The following is a 17393-nucleotide window of genomic DNA, read 5'->3' as shown; positions in this document are numbered from 1 at the left end:
TTAGGGCTCCGATGATATGGTTGTCGCTGGATTCGAGTAACTGGTAGTTACGCATTTAGTAGAGATTCTGAATATTGTATCTCCAAAATTGACCAAAGAACCACTCCCGCGAGAGGTAAGCACTTTGTATTCACTTCTGCAACGTGCGGTTGAGATGGAGAATCCGAAGCAAGAATTTCTGGGCAAAATATGCCGGTGCATGGGATATATTAAATGCAATGGTCTTCAAAGTTGGCTTGTTAAGGATCGTACTTTCTGAGCTGCACGATCCTAAGTATCGCCCCGACACCTAACTTAGAAGTACATTGATTGTAGCGAGGTCCAGAGGGTAACGCTGGCTCAGCTGCCGTTGGCCACGATTGACAAGGGTCACGGAATCCCGGTGGATATGGTAAGCACGTATATGAGCCTTGGTCCCTCATCAGAAGATCGATCAGGTCAAAGTTACTAGAAGCATGGTCCGCCAGGAGACAACATTGATGAAATTGGTCGAGTATAATTAAGTAGTGGAACCCAAAAATTAAGCCAAGAGAGACACCGAAAAGCTTTTGGTCAAAACACCTTCGCTGAAATGCTGCAAAAGAAAATAAAATGAAACAAATGTCACCCAAAATATGCACGGGGAAGAAACGTGACAAATGTTGTGACAAATCGTGAAAAGAAAAGGCGAAAGGGTATCTAAGGTGAGGTGTAGAGGTGAAAGGAAAGAGGGAAAGACGGCAATGAGTGATGCAGTGGTTAGGAATCGTTGGTTCTGGCGGAGAATCTTCGATTCGAACCTGAATTGCGGGATGAACTCGGCTTGACACGTGAGCTAGAGCTGGATGTGGATTGATCCGCCGAAAGATCTCGAGCCAGCGAGTGTTGGTGAATCTCCTCCGGGAGCAGAAGATCCGGTAGATGGTCAGGATTGGAGACCAAACTGCGTGGACGTGAAAGCACACCGCCCATAGAAGGATTATCCTTTTCGCGATGTATGGTGTCAGCCGGGGTCCGGGTTCGGCGGCGATGTCGCCGGAGATACTCATTCGGAACAGGGTCGACTTGCTTTTTCACCGCAGGTACAAGGTTGAGGTAGATGGGGAAGATGGCACCGGCGCAGAAGAGCGCGATTATAACACAGAAGGAATATGATTCGCCATGTGCAAGGTATGCCGCGTATTCGGCAAACGGGAAAAAGGTGCCACCGCTGATTGCCATCGTCATGAGGACAGCGGCGGTTTTTGTATGCTGGGCTGTACCGCGTAGGGAGATGGCGAATATAATACTGAATGCACCGCTCTCAAATAGGTAGAGCAGCATTGCCATGACTATTGCTGCTGAACCGCTTGTTTTCATGCAAAGAACGGAACAGACGATCATGCCGATGTAGCTGCCCATCAGAATCCAGCGTGGTTTGAGGAACCACTGTGCAAATGCAGCTAAAAAGCGACCCACGGCAAAAATGCTATGTCCGATTGTCAGGAAATCAAATGGCCTGAGTGATGAATCTGGACGAGCGGCAATAACGAAACGATGGAGAGCCGTTGCGAGGACTTCTTGTCCAGCCACGTAGAAGAATTGCGACCAGATTCCCAGGCCGAGAGTCAGCCACACGACTGGAATACCGATTACTTTTGTCATATTGTCTTCCCGGCGTCGGTTTGCAAGTTCTTCCAGATCTTCATCTGACGCTTCGGGAATTGGTAGATAATAGAACGCCACGGCCAACAGCACATCGAATAGAGCAATGCCAAGATATGCCCATTGTACATCAACCAAAGATGCGACATCATGGACATCCTTGAAGAGAACCCGTTTAGCCAGGAGCGGTGATACGACGCTTCCAACAGCTTGCACACCCTGTGAAATATTGAGCCTGATCTCGGAATTCTCGAGCGGTCCGCATAGCGCAATGAACGGATTTGCCGCAGTCTCCAAAACTGCTAGACCAAACCCGACAATGAAATTTGACAAGATAAACGCAGCCGTCGAGGTTAGAACAGCAGAAGGCCAAAATATGAGGGTCCCACATGCATAGATGCAAAGTCCCGTTATGAACGTGGACTTGAAGCCCCATATTTTCAAGACGGGCCGGCCAACAAGCAGAGGGCCAATCAGGTACCCGCCAAAGTATGCGCCATGGAGACCCAATGAATGCCACGGACCTAAATGGACGATAGTCTGGAATTGAGAATTCAGAATATCAAGTAAGCCGTATGCGAAACCCCAGAGGAAGAAGAGTAGCGTGGTCAGTGCAATTGGCGCAATCGACTCTCTATTATTTAGCTTTAACATGCTTTCCGGATTCTTCATGTTCACAAAATCAAAGAAGGTGATGTCCGGTGCATAAGATGCGCTAGTATGTGTTTGGGTCCCTCCTTCTGTATCTAGGGGCGCTGTTTCCGGGTGACCCAGGAAATCCAATATACCAATAGGCTCCGAATCCCGGGAGCTTGATCGGCCACCAGGGACGCTACCAACTTGGTTCTGTAGACCCTTGTCCCCTTGGCTGACAGATGGCAATGGTGATGGAGATTCTGGCGAACCCGGGACTGCAGCTGGAGGCGGCACTGCAACTTGACTTCCCCCTGCTGCGCCTGTGGAGAGACCATGAGGTGAAGAAGTTGACGTATCATCATTTGTGTCTCTAATCAATTTCGGAACGAGACGAGTGACGAGTGGTTTGAGACTTGGAACACAACCGCAAATGATCGATAAGTTGACTTCGACAACAGACCACATGAAAGATAGCGACGCATACCCTGTGAAACGCGCACTGTTAGCTCAATTGACACATGACGTTCAAATGTGGAAGATGAGTGAGTCGTACAACTGAAATCCACCCCTCCGATGTTTTGAATATGGATTGATTTGACTTCCAGCGAACGAGAAATAGCAGCCTGTTGAAGAAAGGCAATTCGAACCACATCGACCACGGCCACAAAGAAACCAAAGGAAAAAGTGACCACCAAAATAATCTTTTGTTTGAAAGGTAGGCGCATTTTTGTCAAGAGTGGCATCGGAAGCAATAGGATAACAATGTCCGTAATGATATTCACCGGGGATGAGGAAAGGTACAAGGTGACAATGTCGGTGCAATTGGCATGGGCCGGGACGTCGGAAAGGAATACTGCGCTGACAGGCCGGCATTGGAAAATATTAACGAGTGTCAATGCAAAGCCCGCTGCGTTCACCACAAAGAGAGTGACATAGTTTGCACATCGGAAAACCTTCTGATTGCGTGTCAAGGTCAAGTAGAAGATAAGGATCGAAGTCTTGACGGCCATTAACGCCGGATTCTAAATGGTTGTCAGCATGCCATTGTTTTTTTATATTATTGTTCTGCGGAGTAACAAAAGGGGAGTAACAAAGCGCCATTATAACTAACATAGAGGACCGTGAACGCATAATTAGCCTTATTAAAAGCGAGTTCATCTTCAGGTCTGATGTCACTCGAACGAAGGCCGAGACCTTTCTGAACAGCAAAGAAAAGCGAGAAGGAAAATCCAAAATCAACAAGCTGTAGACTGATTAGCCTCCGAGCTCGAACACGAGGTTTCAATCATGTGCCCGGTTCGCGAATAGATCGAGTCCGTTCTCGCTACATCCCCGAGTACAAGCAGGGATTCAGATGAAAGATCCTACCCATGCGACCAACATCAACCAGTCGTGTAACCCAATCTTCCTGACCACAAATATTCGCGAAATGAAGCGAAGGGCGACGAAGATAGTGGCAATGGAGAAAAGGGTGATGGAAACACCTAGCGTGGGTGGTTGACGACCCTTCATGGTCAATGTGACCAGCAGTCCAATTCCAGTGTTGTAGCGCACAATAGTGGAGACGATTTGACTTCCGATCCTAGTGTAAAATCGCGGTCGGCGGGCTAAAATGGGTGTGCGGAGGCTTCATCGTCTCGTTCTCCCGACGGAGTCCGAACCTGGGAGAGGGGAAAAGAAAGGGTTTGATATTTGGAGAGATGAAAGAGGAAAGAAAAATAAGTTGGGGAATGTGGGGAGGAAAAAAAAAATAGAACCGTTTTTACCCCGGTTTTTCACCCTTCCGCCTTTCTGTTTCCTTTTCCTTTTTATCTACTTGAGTATTTCTGTACAGCCTTGAAAAGGTCTACAAGATTATTGTACGACAAAAATACACATAAATGTTACTGTCCATATGATATGTGCACCTACATAAGATCCACTTTATGGGCTTTCCCAATGAACATCCTGACATCAGCCTATGACAGATAATTCAGAGTTTTGGGACGTGATATCTGCAGAGATATTTTTATCATTTGTGGGAGCTCCATCAGGGGTTGTACTGCTCCGCCCCTATATAGGCAATTCATCGATGATCCATGGACAACCTTTATAGCTTCGAGAGTCCTAAATTCTCATCGGAATACACTGTCTTGGGCCTCAGGTATCTAAGCCTGCGCTGAGGGATTTGGGAGAACTTTCGTGTGAGAACAGAGGGATATTTTGCGATCGACAGCGATCTGTCCGCCAATCCTTTAGTGTGATGCATTAGGCCAAAGCTGCAGCTCCCTCCGCACATCTAAGCAAACATCAGTATGGATATTGATCTTCTACGGAGTACTCCGTACTCCAGATTAATATCCAATTCTCCGTTCGGGACCAATCGGTCTCCTTATGACCGTACGTCAGAGACACAAAGTTATTCACCGTGAATCCTGCAGGCACTAAGCTTGGCATGTAAGATGGACCGGCGCATCCGATTATGATCTTTACTGGAAGAGCTTGATGGTGTTATGCATAGCTACAGTTTAGATATCTGATTCTAACCTTAGAAGGTTACCTATAGACTACTACAGTTTTTGACCATCATGGTTCCTATCTTCCTATCTTAAGATCTCAAGTTCCCGGGTATATGCGAACATGCTCAGTGGACCTCTACGGCGTATTATTAGCCCCTGAGATCAGCGGCTTTGCAACGTTACAAGGAACTATATACTAGCTCCTTGGCTGCATTTCTTATTTCAGTATGTAGTTGCGAGAACCCCTCTTGAGCGATTGTTAATCCCTGCTGCTATGCATTTCATTGTAGCTTTCTCCCCGCTCGTATATGCTTTGGGCATAATAAATCCATGTACTGATTACAATGTAGGCACCTTTGAGGGGAATACTGAATACTATTCCAAAGGTTTATCACATGGTAAAAGGTTGTCCCAAGGTTATGTTGGAAAGATCTTCACTGGGTAAGCTGCAGGTGTTTACTCTATAGTTCAATTCCTCTAAGCGAGCTGTAGGATCTATTATTTGGCAAAATACGGGAATGGTCTGACCCGGTTCTCTTGGCCCATTATATTTAAGATGTCCACTACCCAAGATTTTACATCAACGCTGGGAAGGTACGGAGTTGTCCTGACTGGTTTCAAGGTAGTCTTTCTCAGATCGGTTGACTTATTTGTCCAATTCTCACAATGAGACTTAATACCTTACTGCTGGTGTGTGGGCTTTCAGCATCACTCCGGGGGGTACAAGCCGAGACTCAAGTCGAGAAGTCCATCGCTGCTATCTGGGATGACCTGAAGAATGCAGTAGACTGCGGTGCTTGTCAGGTATGATTATGCTCTTCACTTTGCTTATGAGACTTCGAACTCACTCTACGCAATTCTACAGGTTCTCCTCGGTACCATCAAAGTTACTGCAGGAGTTGGTGAGAAATTCATGATCGATGTATTCACCGGATTGTGCAAGATCAGTGGGGTACGTTCGCCATTTCCCACGAGCTCAGTGGCGTTAATCCCATTGATCACAGTATACAGGTCGAGGATCCAGATGTCTGTACCGGGATTATCGATAAAGAAGGACCTGCGCTACACGATGCTTTCAAAGCCTTACACCTTAACTCGGACTCCTCCAAGACACTCTGCGCTAGTTTGGTCGGGCTCTGCAAGTATCCTGACGTTCATCCCTACAGTCTTACATTTCCGTCGCCCAAGCCAAAGACTGTGAGACCACCACCTAGTGGTAAGAAACCCCTCAAAGTTGTCCATTTCAGCGATACACATGTGGACCTCCTCTACGAGCCTGGATCCAACTACGAGTGCACCAAGCCTATCTGTTGCCGATCTTATTCAGATGAAGATGCACCAGGGAAGACGGAACACCCATGTGGGCCATTTGGAAACACAAAGTGTGACCCGCCACAAACACTCCAGGAAAGCTTGCATGCTGCTATCGCAGACATTAGTCCAGAGTTCTCCATTTACACTGGCGACGTGGTCCCCCATGATGTCTGGTTAGCCGACCAGCCTGCAGTGTTGAAAGGGCTCAACTCCACGTACAGCGCCATGGAAAAAGATATCGGCACTGTGTACGCTGCCATAGGGAACCATGACGTTGCACCACTCAATCTCATTCCAGCGGATGCCTCAAATGAAGCCGATCCCCAATGGGCGTACGATGCTCTCGCAGAAGACTGGTATGGACTCACGGGCGTTGATTCCGTCAAATCTGCGGATGAATTTGCCTCGTACTCAGCTGTCCACCCTAACAGCAATCTGCGCATCATTTCTTACAACAGCATCTTCTACTACATATACAACTTCTATATGTACCGGGAACCAATGGAGCAAGACCCGCGCGGTCAATTCGAGTGGCTCATCAAGGAGCTGCAGGCTGCCGAAGATGCTGGGCAACGCGCGTGGTTGATCTCTCATATCCCATCCGGCGTGCCAGATCACTTCCGCGACCATTCGCAGTACTTTGACCAGATTGTTCAGCGTTACGATGCCACCATAGCGGGACTCTTCTATGGCCATACACACAGGGATGGATTCCAAATCGCTTACTCTGACTACAACAACCGAGACTGGAGCACAGCCACTGCAATGGGTTATGTCGCTCCAGCAGTGACGCCAACGGAAGGATCACCGTCTTTCCGCGTCTACGACATTGATCCAGTCACCTTTGGCGTCCTGGATTATACTCAGTACGTTGCCAACATTAGCGACCCATCCTTCCAGACAAAGCCAAAATGGCTGCCCTATTACTCGGCCAAAGCAGACTACGGATCCAAAATCTCCCCTCCCCTCACCGATCCAAAGGCCGAGATTAGTCCAGCATTCTGGCACAACGTCACTGTCGCCATGGAACGTGATCCGACTATTTTCCAGGATTACTGGGCGAGACGCGTTCGCGGATTCGAAGTCGAGAGTTGCACTGACGACTGCATGAAAAATGAGATCTGCCTTCTCCGTGCCGCTAACGCGCAATATAACTGTGATAAGCCGAAGCCGTTAGACTTCGCTAAGCGTGACGGACAGGAGGGTGATATCTTGGTGGAAAAGGAGCCTCATGTAGACTGCGACCATGCTGGAGTGGCTACAATGTTCTCGAAGATGGCACATCGGGCTAAGCTTGAGCGGAGAAAGGAGCTTGAGGCTTGAAGAGTCAGCCTGAGGTCATGGGAGATCATTTGGTAGTTGATACGTTTAATTCTGGATATCAGTACCAAACTAAATTTCGAGAACCTTTGTTTGCCATTTCTAGTTCGTAAACTCAACGATATGTTAGTTCCGCAAGGATCAGATTGGTAAACATATATAGGCGCCCGGGCAACGACTTGCCTATCTTAATTTAGTCCAAACACATGGGAGGCTGGAGCTTTCTAGACCACTCAGGCTGGCTTTACACAGACGTCAATATACAACCACCCGAGGTAGCTTGAGCAACCGCTAGCCTTTCGGAAAATACTAGTCCGAGATTTCTTAGATTGCCTTCATGAAAAGACAGACATCTTGCACGTTTGGTCTAAGGTGCTTGTCCCCTCAGCTAAGAGCAAAGGTACTGCTATTGAATACGTAGTAGTCCCTCAATAATTGTCCCACTTATGATGATACGGCTTCCCCGGCCAACTGCATTGACACTTACACACCTTTAGCAAATATTCCTGCATCTTCTGGTTGAGAGCTCATCCGCTGCTTCAAAGGTAGCCATAAGATCCATACAATCCGGCCTTTCATCGCTGCGCCCGGGAATTAGGTTGTATATACCAAATTGTGCCGAGTAGTCTCCCAGACAGGTGGCATTCTGCAGTCGATCGGGGAGGGTACCATTGAAACACGACTTCACGATATTAGCTGTGATGTTGCTCGCGTTGGCCACTTGCTCTAGATGCGAAAGGAATTGATCCGTGAGGGCACGTACCCCGCTGCTGGGCCGAGCGAGACATGCTTACTGTGGATCAAAGCCATTATGAACGGCCAGCATCACGCAGTCAGCGACCATGAGCATTGACTTTGCCATATCCGTAAAGTCCTGAAAATCGATGAACGTCATCCAGGATTTGTATACATAAAGGATGTAAAGTGGAGCGGAAATGATGAGAAAGACCAGACCCAGTAGGGAGATGTAGAAGAAGGTGAAGCGGACCCCAAGCTGGTCGGTTTTGTATTCGTTCCACGGCCAGTGAACTTCACTGAATGCTCTGATAGATAAGCCCTAAAGCCCACTCCCGCTGCCTGGAATTCCGGCCGACGTGAGTTTGTAGTAAGCACTGAATTAACCGTCTAGGGGATTAGGTTTCAGTCTCCGCTTCCCTAGTGCGGGTTGGATAGAGACCGGCGACACGGAAGGGTTGAGGCGCTGTAGGAATTTTCCTCTATGGGCTTGATCATCTGGGGCCAATGAGGAATTGATAATGTTTGCGAGATATAGCGGTGTCTGCCAATTGAGGTTTGACATGTCCCGGTCTCCGCCGTACTTCAGTAATGCCGCTACGAGGGACGGCCTTTGCAGATAGATCGATTGATGTAGTAAGGTGTTGCGACGGCTTAAATTGCGCATAAAGGAGCTGCCCCAAGGGAGATAATGATAGTATGGAAAGTTACAATGTGCTGGGTCGTTATAAGTCTCTAAAATATCGTAGAAGAGCCTCTCACCCGCGACCTGATAAGGGCACGTCACGGCCACGTCGAACGCCAACTCGGGGGCAGTTATATATGGATGACGGTGGGAGGATTACCTCGGTGCGTCAGACTCATAACATATCAGGAACGGCCTATAGTCGCGTATATGGCGTTACCGATGGCCGAAGACTAGAGTGTTGGTGTCAAGGTGACCAGATGTTCCGTACATTTCAATTTCCCGGTGGTCACGTTCGTTCATTAGAAGTATTCTAAACCCGAGTGAGGTTGCTTCACCCTCCTATGGTTTGAGGTTGATATTTTAACAGCATTGATTTATCAGGCATGGCAATCCTCCAGTACACCCACGACCTTCCGTAAAAAGGGCTCGGAAAGCCTCTTGTCCTCATCATCGCCCACCTTAGATCTCGTCCTATCTAGACAACAAGCCACTGCATCCCGATACTGCTCCCCCATCTAGTAACCCAACATTAGAACCACTCTCTGCTGGACATGTTGCGAAAACCCCCTCTTATCCAGCCCACGCTGCCGAAACGAGTCTATCCGCTTCCAGAGCCCAATCTCAACTAGTATAATTTCCAGTCCCTAGAAGTCGTAAGATCTCCTATACTTTCGGTTGCGCTGCAGGGGTGTTTGATAATCTGGATGCTGATATAGACGGTCGATATCGTTATCGTTGGCAACCTCCGATACTTCGCGAGGATCATCCCAAACCCACTCAGATATAGCCGCTGAAGAGAGTCTTCTACTTTCCCGTCCGGAAACGACAGAGGATGATGGATGATTTGATGTTGTGGTGGAGCCATCCAGCGGAGTGAATTCCAGATAGGGAGCTTGCGAGGAGCGCCGCGAGACGGAAACTGGCTTCAAGGGAGAAGCTTATTAGGACTTTGTTGTCGTCTGCGGTGCGGAGGAAGGAATTTAGTGTCTCGGCCCGAGAGACTGGTGCAGAAGGAGTACTAACCAGAGTCGTAGATTCAGGGAGTGCGAAGATGAGGCCATATTGATGGTCTTCCCCCGGATTCATAAAGAATCCCAACACACGATAGTTGCTTGGTTTGGGAGACACCTGGAGTAGGGCAATTAGATCCATCAGGCGACATTCAAGAGTGTTCATGATATGCGGGTTCTGGGTCCGTTAGGCTTTTGAATTCGACAAGGACGTGTGTGGGAGACCCGTATTCTGTTGGATTTGGGCTATGGTGCGGTTTTCCTTTGATCGGGTCCTGGAGTTGGAGATTTTCGAACGGATCTCTTCAGGGTTTACGCAGCTCGTCGCTAGGAATGGGGGATGATGACCGTTGCTGTAGAAAGTACAATCGCTTGAACCTAGCAGCCGCAGCATAATCCTTATCTACCCACTCGGAGTGGTCCGAGATGAAATGCACCAGATTATTGTAGCTCGGTTGCTCCAACTGTAGAGTGCAAAGATATAAACTCTTCCGGGAAGCGGGGAGGACGTCGTGGAGCGCCCTATTGAAGCGCGAAAGACTATCGATGAACGATTCAAATAGTTTCTTGTCAAGCACAGCCCATTTCATCTTGGCCATCTTGCTGATTCTCTTTTGGAATTCTGGCAGCGACTCTGCTCGTTTCTGGACCGGGATTGGATCAATCAGCCATATCTAAACCGAGTAATGAAGACGGCATACAGAAAGAGTGACTCATCCAGGCTGCAGCTGCCGGGTCATGGGTCGCTTCTAAACTCTTCGCAGAGAGTGACCCCGAGGGTTTCTTGCGCCTTCGCTCTCGCCCTAGGCACCAATTTGGGTGTCCCAGGGGACTAGCCCATCCATCCGGTGACATAGAGAGGGGTTGTCACTGTGACGGCGAGGAAAACGCTTATGAAAATGACTCGAACAAAATAAAAACAAATCAAATTGGGGAGACGGCTCTCATTTATGCGATGAGAACTGGGAACTTGCACGGCATGACAGCTTTACTACCAACAGCAAATCCAACCGAGACATCGGCGATGATCGTGGTGTCACGGCATTACATTGGCTCGTTTCAATGTCCGATGAGGATGTGCGTCGCCTGCAGCCTTTCCTTGTGGGAATTCCCCTTGACATCCGAAGTGCTGTGGCAATGGAGAATTCCAAATATTATGGAACCAGATTTGAACTTGGAACTCCATTGGACTGGGCTGTCGATGGCAGGAATGTCGGTGTCATTCGTATGCTCCTTGAATTGGGAGCAGATTCAGCATTGGAAACCAACATGCGTCCCTCTGCACTCCACCGCGCTGCTGCACGCCACGATATTGAAATCTATCATATCATCCTTTCACAAAGGCCTGACTCACGGGTTGACGTGTTTGGTTCGAAGGGAGAGTCACCTTCATCCTAAGCCCTCCAACAAGACTTTGCGCTAGACCGCTGCCTACTACATCTAACCCCAGGAGGGATGATCCTGTTGGAACTCATCAACTTATTCGGATCGGGGAGCGGATACCACTTTTGTCAATCAAACTGGGGTGAATGTGCTTTATTGTGTGATTCGTGAGGGCTTTCTCGATGGGGTTGAGACAGTATTAAGCTGGAGCGCTGGGCAAATGGCTGTACACTCCCTGATAATCTCACAAACCGGCCCCAACCGTTGGTCAAGTCTTCGCCGGGCGTTGTACGCTACAGACACTCAAATCATCGAAGCCATTTTCCGTCGTTTAACTCCCTCCCAATTGTACGAGACCCTGGAAAACGATGATCCCCAGACGGACTCACTATATTGCATGAGCTTGCGTTCGTACCTGAGTTGACAGCCGTTGGGATTGCTCACCTCCTTGTGTCCAAGCTTGATCAGGGCAACAAGAAGTTACGAGCCAGCGTTGAACTGCCCCGAATGTCGGATAGAGACAGCAGACCCTACCTTACAGCCTTCCAGTTGGCCGTGCTTTGTCGCAAGTCGGAGTTGGCGGACTATTTGGTCCAGACCGGTGCCAATCCGTTGGCAGGTGTGCAAAAACAACGCTTTCTCGGCTTGCTCATCTCGTATTTGAAGCTCAAGGCCGTTGTACCCAGCCGATGGCTTGATCATATCCGTGATGATAGGGTCCCCAACGCTCTACGACGATTCCCTCATCCTGTCCTCATTGGCGACGCAGTGAGGTATCTCCTTCAACGCGAAAGGATATGGTGGCAAACCCCCGAGCTAGATTCAATGACAATGTGTACCATAATCCAATGCTTGCGTGACGTCCTGGGCTTTCAACGAGTACCTCGATCGCCTACAATACATTCCGCAGCCGTCGCATCACGGGCGGTGTTAAGAACCTTGGTGCTCAAAGCGCCCTTGAGTTAGCTAGCATGGGTACTAACCTTACTCTTCACTATCACTCCTCTGGTGATAAAAAGGAAACAGCTGCACTTGGAGCTAGGTCTTGACAAGTCCCGCAGCACCAGGCCCTTGGTTCGGTACTGCGGTGCTGCAGCGGGAGTGCTGCAGCACTGTAAACAGTGCAAACATCATATGCAAAAATACTGTGTATCACATAGGTAAAATATTATACAGCTTTAAATTTAACTATATGAACGTGTGTCTTTTTGGTTTTTAATTTGTAATATAAACTATTCTTTATTATTTATATAAGAAAACGCGTAAAAGGACGCGCGTTATTGATATATTTTAGAAAAGAAAAGGTTGGAATGTTAAAGTAGAATAGAATCTACAACTTCAATATATATATTTCTACTACACTTTTATAACAAACTTTATAAAAAGAATAATTATATAAAAGATCTAATTATATAACGTAAATAGTATAGATAAATAAATAATAATTAATAATAATCTAGTAATAAATAGTATATAGTATATGATATATACAACATATATACTAAGACTAAGGTAAGGTAATCCTTATAACTAGTACGATTTTATGCTTATAAATCAGCATTTTATCCATCCAAAATAGGAAATTTCTTGGCAGATTATACTAGCGCAGTACTAAAACTGGTGCTGCGACGGTGCTGCAGCACCTGGTGCCGCAGTGTAAGATTATACAGTCTGCAGGTATAAGGCCTGTCAACCAGGTAAGTAGACTGCGGCATATCCTCTCCATTGGATATCAGGTCACATGTTACCAGCCAGTTCTTTCAATGAAAAGAGTGCATTTCAACTAAAATACTGAGTACGGAGAAGGAAAGGAAAGAAAGAAGAAGGAATCGAGTCTCCGAAGCCTTTTATAGGCTCTAGCAAACAATAATATAACAAACCATACAAACTTCCTACTTCTTCCATCCTAATTCAGAACCCTAACCGAAGTCGGGACTTAGCAGTAGAATCCTTCCAACCGCGGTCAAAGATTCCCTTATAATCAGTTTAAAGCGTCTTAGATCGTGATATAACTCCTGCCTAAAACTATATTTAGTCCCTAAATACTAGCTTATCGTTATTAATATAATCTTTAAGAATTCGGTCTTCTTTATCGGTATTTAGCTATTCCTAGAGATATATAGGGGGTCCTAGCTTATCTAAGTATTATATATAGAACTCCTATATCTTTCTTAGTATATATTTTATATTACCTATAGGATATTATTATAAATTAAGGTCGTATCCTAACTATTATACCCTATATTATAGCTTCTAGTAGTATATCTTAGTATCTAAGATTTTCTCGACCTCCTATTTATCTATTTCCCTAACCTATATTAGCGGAGGTAGGTCTATTTATTAACCTTCTAGGGGTTCTATTATTACTACTTTCCGTAATTTACTTAGATAGAAAACGGGGTATACCTAAATTACTTTAGGTAATTCTAACTTATAGGAATTACCTACTTTCTTAATAATCTTATAGGGTCTACTAGCGAGGTAGGATAGCTTTCTACTTAGCTAATTTAAAAGCTAGTCTTTTATTATAATAAAAACTAAGTCTCCTACTCTAAAGTCTTCTTCCCTCTAATATCTATTTACTTATTAAATTTATAACTACTATAACTTCGTAATTTACTCCTTAGTTTATAACTAGATATCTTATAGCTAAAAAAGTATCTATATTACTTCCTCTTTACTTAGTATAACTCCTCCTTAGTCCTTCTAGTCGAATATTATTACTAGTTTATACCCTTATTTTATAAAGAAGGGTGATTTCTTTATTATATCTTAAAGTAGAATCGATACTATAAAATTAACTATTATAAGTAACTTTAACTAGTTATCTTAGTTTTATTCTATATATAAATGTAGTTATTAAGCTATATACTAGTTAGCGATCTCGCTTTACTTATCTATTTAGGGGTAGTATACTATTAATAATTTCCTTCTAATTCTAAGGATCCTATAGAATTTAGCCTAGAACTCTAATATAAACTATCTATCTTAGTCTAATATAATTATCTTTAGAATCTCTAAAATATAGATTATATAGTCGATAAATAGGTAGGCTATTTACTTAGCCTTTATTTCTTTCTTATAAAGGATTAATATTAGTCTTTTACTTAAATAGTCTATAATTATAAGTACCGCGTTATATCTATAACGATCCTTTAAGAAAGAACAGAAGTCTATTAATAGGTACTACTAGGGTCTCTTTAGAATTAGTAGTAGTTATAATAATCTAAGTATATAGTCCCTTTAGGCCTTCGTATACTTATAGACTAAGTAATTATTAACATATTACTTTATATTAGTTACTTATCTATACTAGTAATATCTTTCTATAATTAGCTTCTTTATCTTTTTAATCCTAAGGTAAGCTATTAAGGGCTACTAGTATATTTTATTAAGTAGTTAAGTATAGAGGTCCCCTTTATTAAGTACCTTAAGTCACTCTTTATAAAGTAGTAACCTATCCTATATTATCTACTTTAGGTTATCTCTTAATTAGGCTAACTAGTGAAGTTTATCTAGTTCTAAGTTTTAATAATTAGATATATAGATATATTTAATAATCTCTACTTTATTAGATTATATAGGGGTTAAATAAGCTAGTATTACCCCCTTTTCTAAGTATAATTTTAGTAGTATTATAAAGTTTTAGCTATTATCTATATAAGGGGTTTCCTTTCTTAATAGGGTATTAGTAATAGTATTTTTCTTACCTAATTAATACTTAATTATAAAGTAGAATTGTAATAGGAATTCGCTCTACTATACCTACTATTAGTTTATTTATTAGGTTATTATAAAGTATTCTAAGGACTAGTAGTTTATAAAGATCTTAAATCGATCCTTTTAGGTTAATCCTTTAAGCTCTAGCCTTTACTCTTATAAAGCGCGAATAATAACTAAAAGCTCTTTATCCTAAACTTTATAGTTAAGCTTAGATAGTTATATTATTTTTAAATAGAAAGCTATTAGGTACTAAAAATCGTTTTATTTATAGTACTAGATAAGTACTACTCTAAGAATACTATCTAAGGCATTAGTTTCTACTCTAGTTTATTAGGTAGGGTTATAGTATTATAGAATTAGGGTATCTATTAGCTTCTTCTTTAGTTATTAAAAAGCCTTTTTATAGCCTATTAACTATTTAAAGGGAATATCCTATTTTATTAAGCGATATAATAGCTTTAAGATTATACTATATCTTTAGATAAATTATTAGTAGAAATTATAGAATCTAAGGAATAATTATACTCCCTTTACTATAGAGGGGGTTCTCTATAAATTAATAATACTAATCTTTTCCAGATCTACTATAATACCCTTAGTACTTATAATAAATCTAAGGAATTTAGTCTTTATAACTATAAACTTATACTTTAATAGAGTTACTTAGAGACTAGCTTTCTAAAGGTAGGAGAGTACCTCCTTTACTTACTATCTATACTTCTTTAGGGTCTTACTAAAGATTAGGATATCGTTTATAAAGGCTATAGCGTAATTATCTATATATTCTTTTAAAATACTATTTATAAATTACTAAAAGGTAGTAGGTCTATTTATAAGACTAAAAGGTATAACCTTATATTTAAAGGATCTATATCTTATATAGAAAGTAGTAAGATCCTTTACTCTAGGTATTAGATAGATTTAGTAGAAACTTTACTAAATATCTAGTTTTATAAAGAACTTAGCCTTACTAATACGCTATAGGACTTTATTAATTAAAGGTAATAAGTAGTAGTCCTTTCTTATAATAGCGTTTAGTTTCTAAAAATCGATATAGAAGTAAAAACTACTATTAGGTTTCCTTACTATAAGAATCGGTAATATATAGGGTACTAAGCTTAGTATAATAAATCCCTTATTTAGGTTCTTAATAATATACTACTTTATAGCCCTTAGTTTATCTAAAGAGAGCTTATAGAGAGGATAATACCTTAGTTAGGCTTCTACTTCTAGAATAATATTATAGTTAACCCTTAGTTAGTATAGGGGTAGCTTATCTAACTTCCTCTTTAAAAAGACCTTAGCTAGGTTATAGTATTCCTTTAGTAGTATTCTCTTAATCTTATTAAGCTTAAAGTCTTTTTCGAAGGATAATTTAATATTAATAACCTAGTTAATTTTATAGAGTAATATTATAAAAATCTCTATCCTATATTCTAAGTCCCTCTCTATCTTTATCTTTAATTTATTAAATCTAGCTTTACTAATAATACTAATATTAATTAAAAGGGGTAGTAGACTAATATCTTTCTCTTTCCTATAGGAGACTAGGATATCTAAGATTTCTTCTTTTAGATTTTAGATTATTTCCCTTTACTTTTATACCTACTAGTATCTATATTAACGTTCCCGCGTATACTTATAGTTAGCTACCCCTTTTAAGTCCTCTTCCTTAAGTAGGCGGTCTTAATAGTCTACGTTAGTTTAATACTTAGGATTTAGCTTTAGTCTCTATAAGATAGTAGTTAGGATTAGTATAGCGATCTTACTAAATACCTTATTAAAGAGCGTCTTTTCCTCTAGTTAGATTATCTAATATTAATAATAATCTAGTAGGATATTATATTCTATAAACTATTTCCTCTTAATAATTATATTATAATCCCCGAGATCTATAATTAGTATAGGGACTTACTACTATACTTAGCTATCTATATATATTATAAAGAAAATAATATATATAATTAGCTTACTAAGCTTTTTATTAAATCCTTAAATAAGGTACTTATACCCTAACCTCTCTACCCTTAACCCTAGTTATCTTTTAAAAAGTAAAATTAATTTTTAATTTATAAAATATACCTATCTACTCTAGTATTACTAAGTACTAAAATAGAGAAAGAATATCTATTATATATTAACTTAGTATTAAAAACTAAACTATTTTAAAGACCTCCCCTAATTAGCTTATATAAATCTAGTAGATATACTAATACTTTCTATCTACCTAAGTAGGAGACTTAGCCTAGGTATTAACTTTTCTTTAATCTTTATCTTCCTTATTATTAGGCTCTATAATATAGGGAGTAATCTAGAAAGTAGCTACTATAATAGTACTAACTAGCTTCTTCTTAAGATAATTATATATTATTTATCCCTACTCTTTATAGTTAAAGTATCTTCCCTCCTTTATTAGAATATCTTATTTAGTACTTAAGAGTCTTCTAAGGTTAGTACTCTCTT

At 42.4% G+C, this 17393-nt stretch overlaps 4 protein-coding genes across 4 annotated transcripts; 2 read left to right on the top strand and 2 right to left on the bottom strand.

The window, feature by feature from the left end:
- Positions 1–738: 738 nt before the first annotated feature.
- On the bottom strand, positions 739–3771 carry PGRI_085380 (putative MFS monosaccharide transporter; the record flags this gene model as incomplete). Its single annotated transcript, XM_040796252.1, has 4 exons — positions 739–2744; positions 2813–3281; positions 3371–3502; positions 3628–3771. The coding sequence occupies 4 exons, from the start codon at positions 3769–3771 to the stop codon at positions 739–741; spliced, it is 2751 nt and encodes a 916-aa protein (XP_040650790.1).
- Positions 3772–5423: 1652 nt separating this feature from the next.
- On the top strand, positions 5424–7394 carry PGRI_085370 (sphingomyelin phosphodiesterase; the record flags this gene model as incomplete). Its single annotated transcript, XM_040796251.1, has 3 exons — positions 5424–5561; positions 5623–5709; positions 5769–7394. The coding sequence occupies 3 exons, from the start codon at positions 5424–5426 to the stop codon at positions 7392–7394; spliced, it is 1851 nt and encodes a 616-aa protein (XP_040650789.1).
- Positions 7395–9618: 2224 nt separating this feature from the next.
- Positions 9619–10423, bottom strand: PGRI_085360 (uncharacterized protein; the record flags this gene model as incomplete). The annotated part of the gene is made up of 2 exons (XM_040796250.1): positions 9619–10002; positions 10232–10423. The coding sequence occupies 2 exons, from the start codon at positions 10421–10423 to the stop codon at positions 9619–9621; spliced, it is 576 nt and encodes a 191-aa protein (XP_040650788.1).
- Positions 10424–10886: 463 nt separating this feature from the next.
- On the top strand, positions 10887–11222 carry PGRI_085350 (uncharacterized protein; the record flags this gene model as incomplete). The annotated part of the gene is made up of 1 exon (XM_040796249.1): positions 10887–11222. One exon carries the CDS (start codon positions 10887–10889, stop codon positions 11220–11222), a length of 336 nt encoding a protein of 111 aa, XP_040650787.1.
- Positions 11223–17393: the final 6171 nt, after the last annotated feature.

This window comes from Penicillium griseofulvum (genome assembly GCF_001561935.1).
Source record: "Penicillium griseofulvum strain PG3 chromosome Unknown contig_11, whole genome shotgun sequence".
Taxonomy (NCBI): Eukaryota; Fungi; Ascomycota; class Eurotiomycetes; order Eurotiales; family Aspergillaceae; genus Penicillium; species Penicillium griseofulvum.
This window is presented reverse-complemented; position numbering and strand designations above follow the sequence as displayed.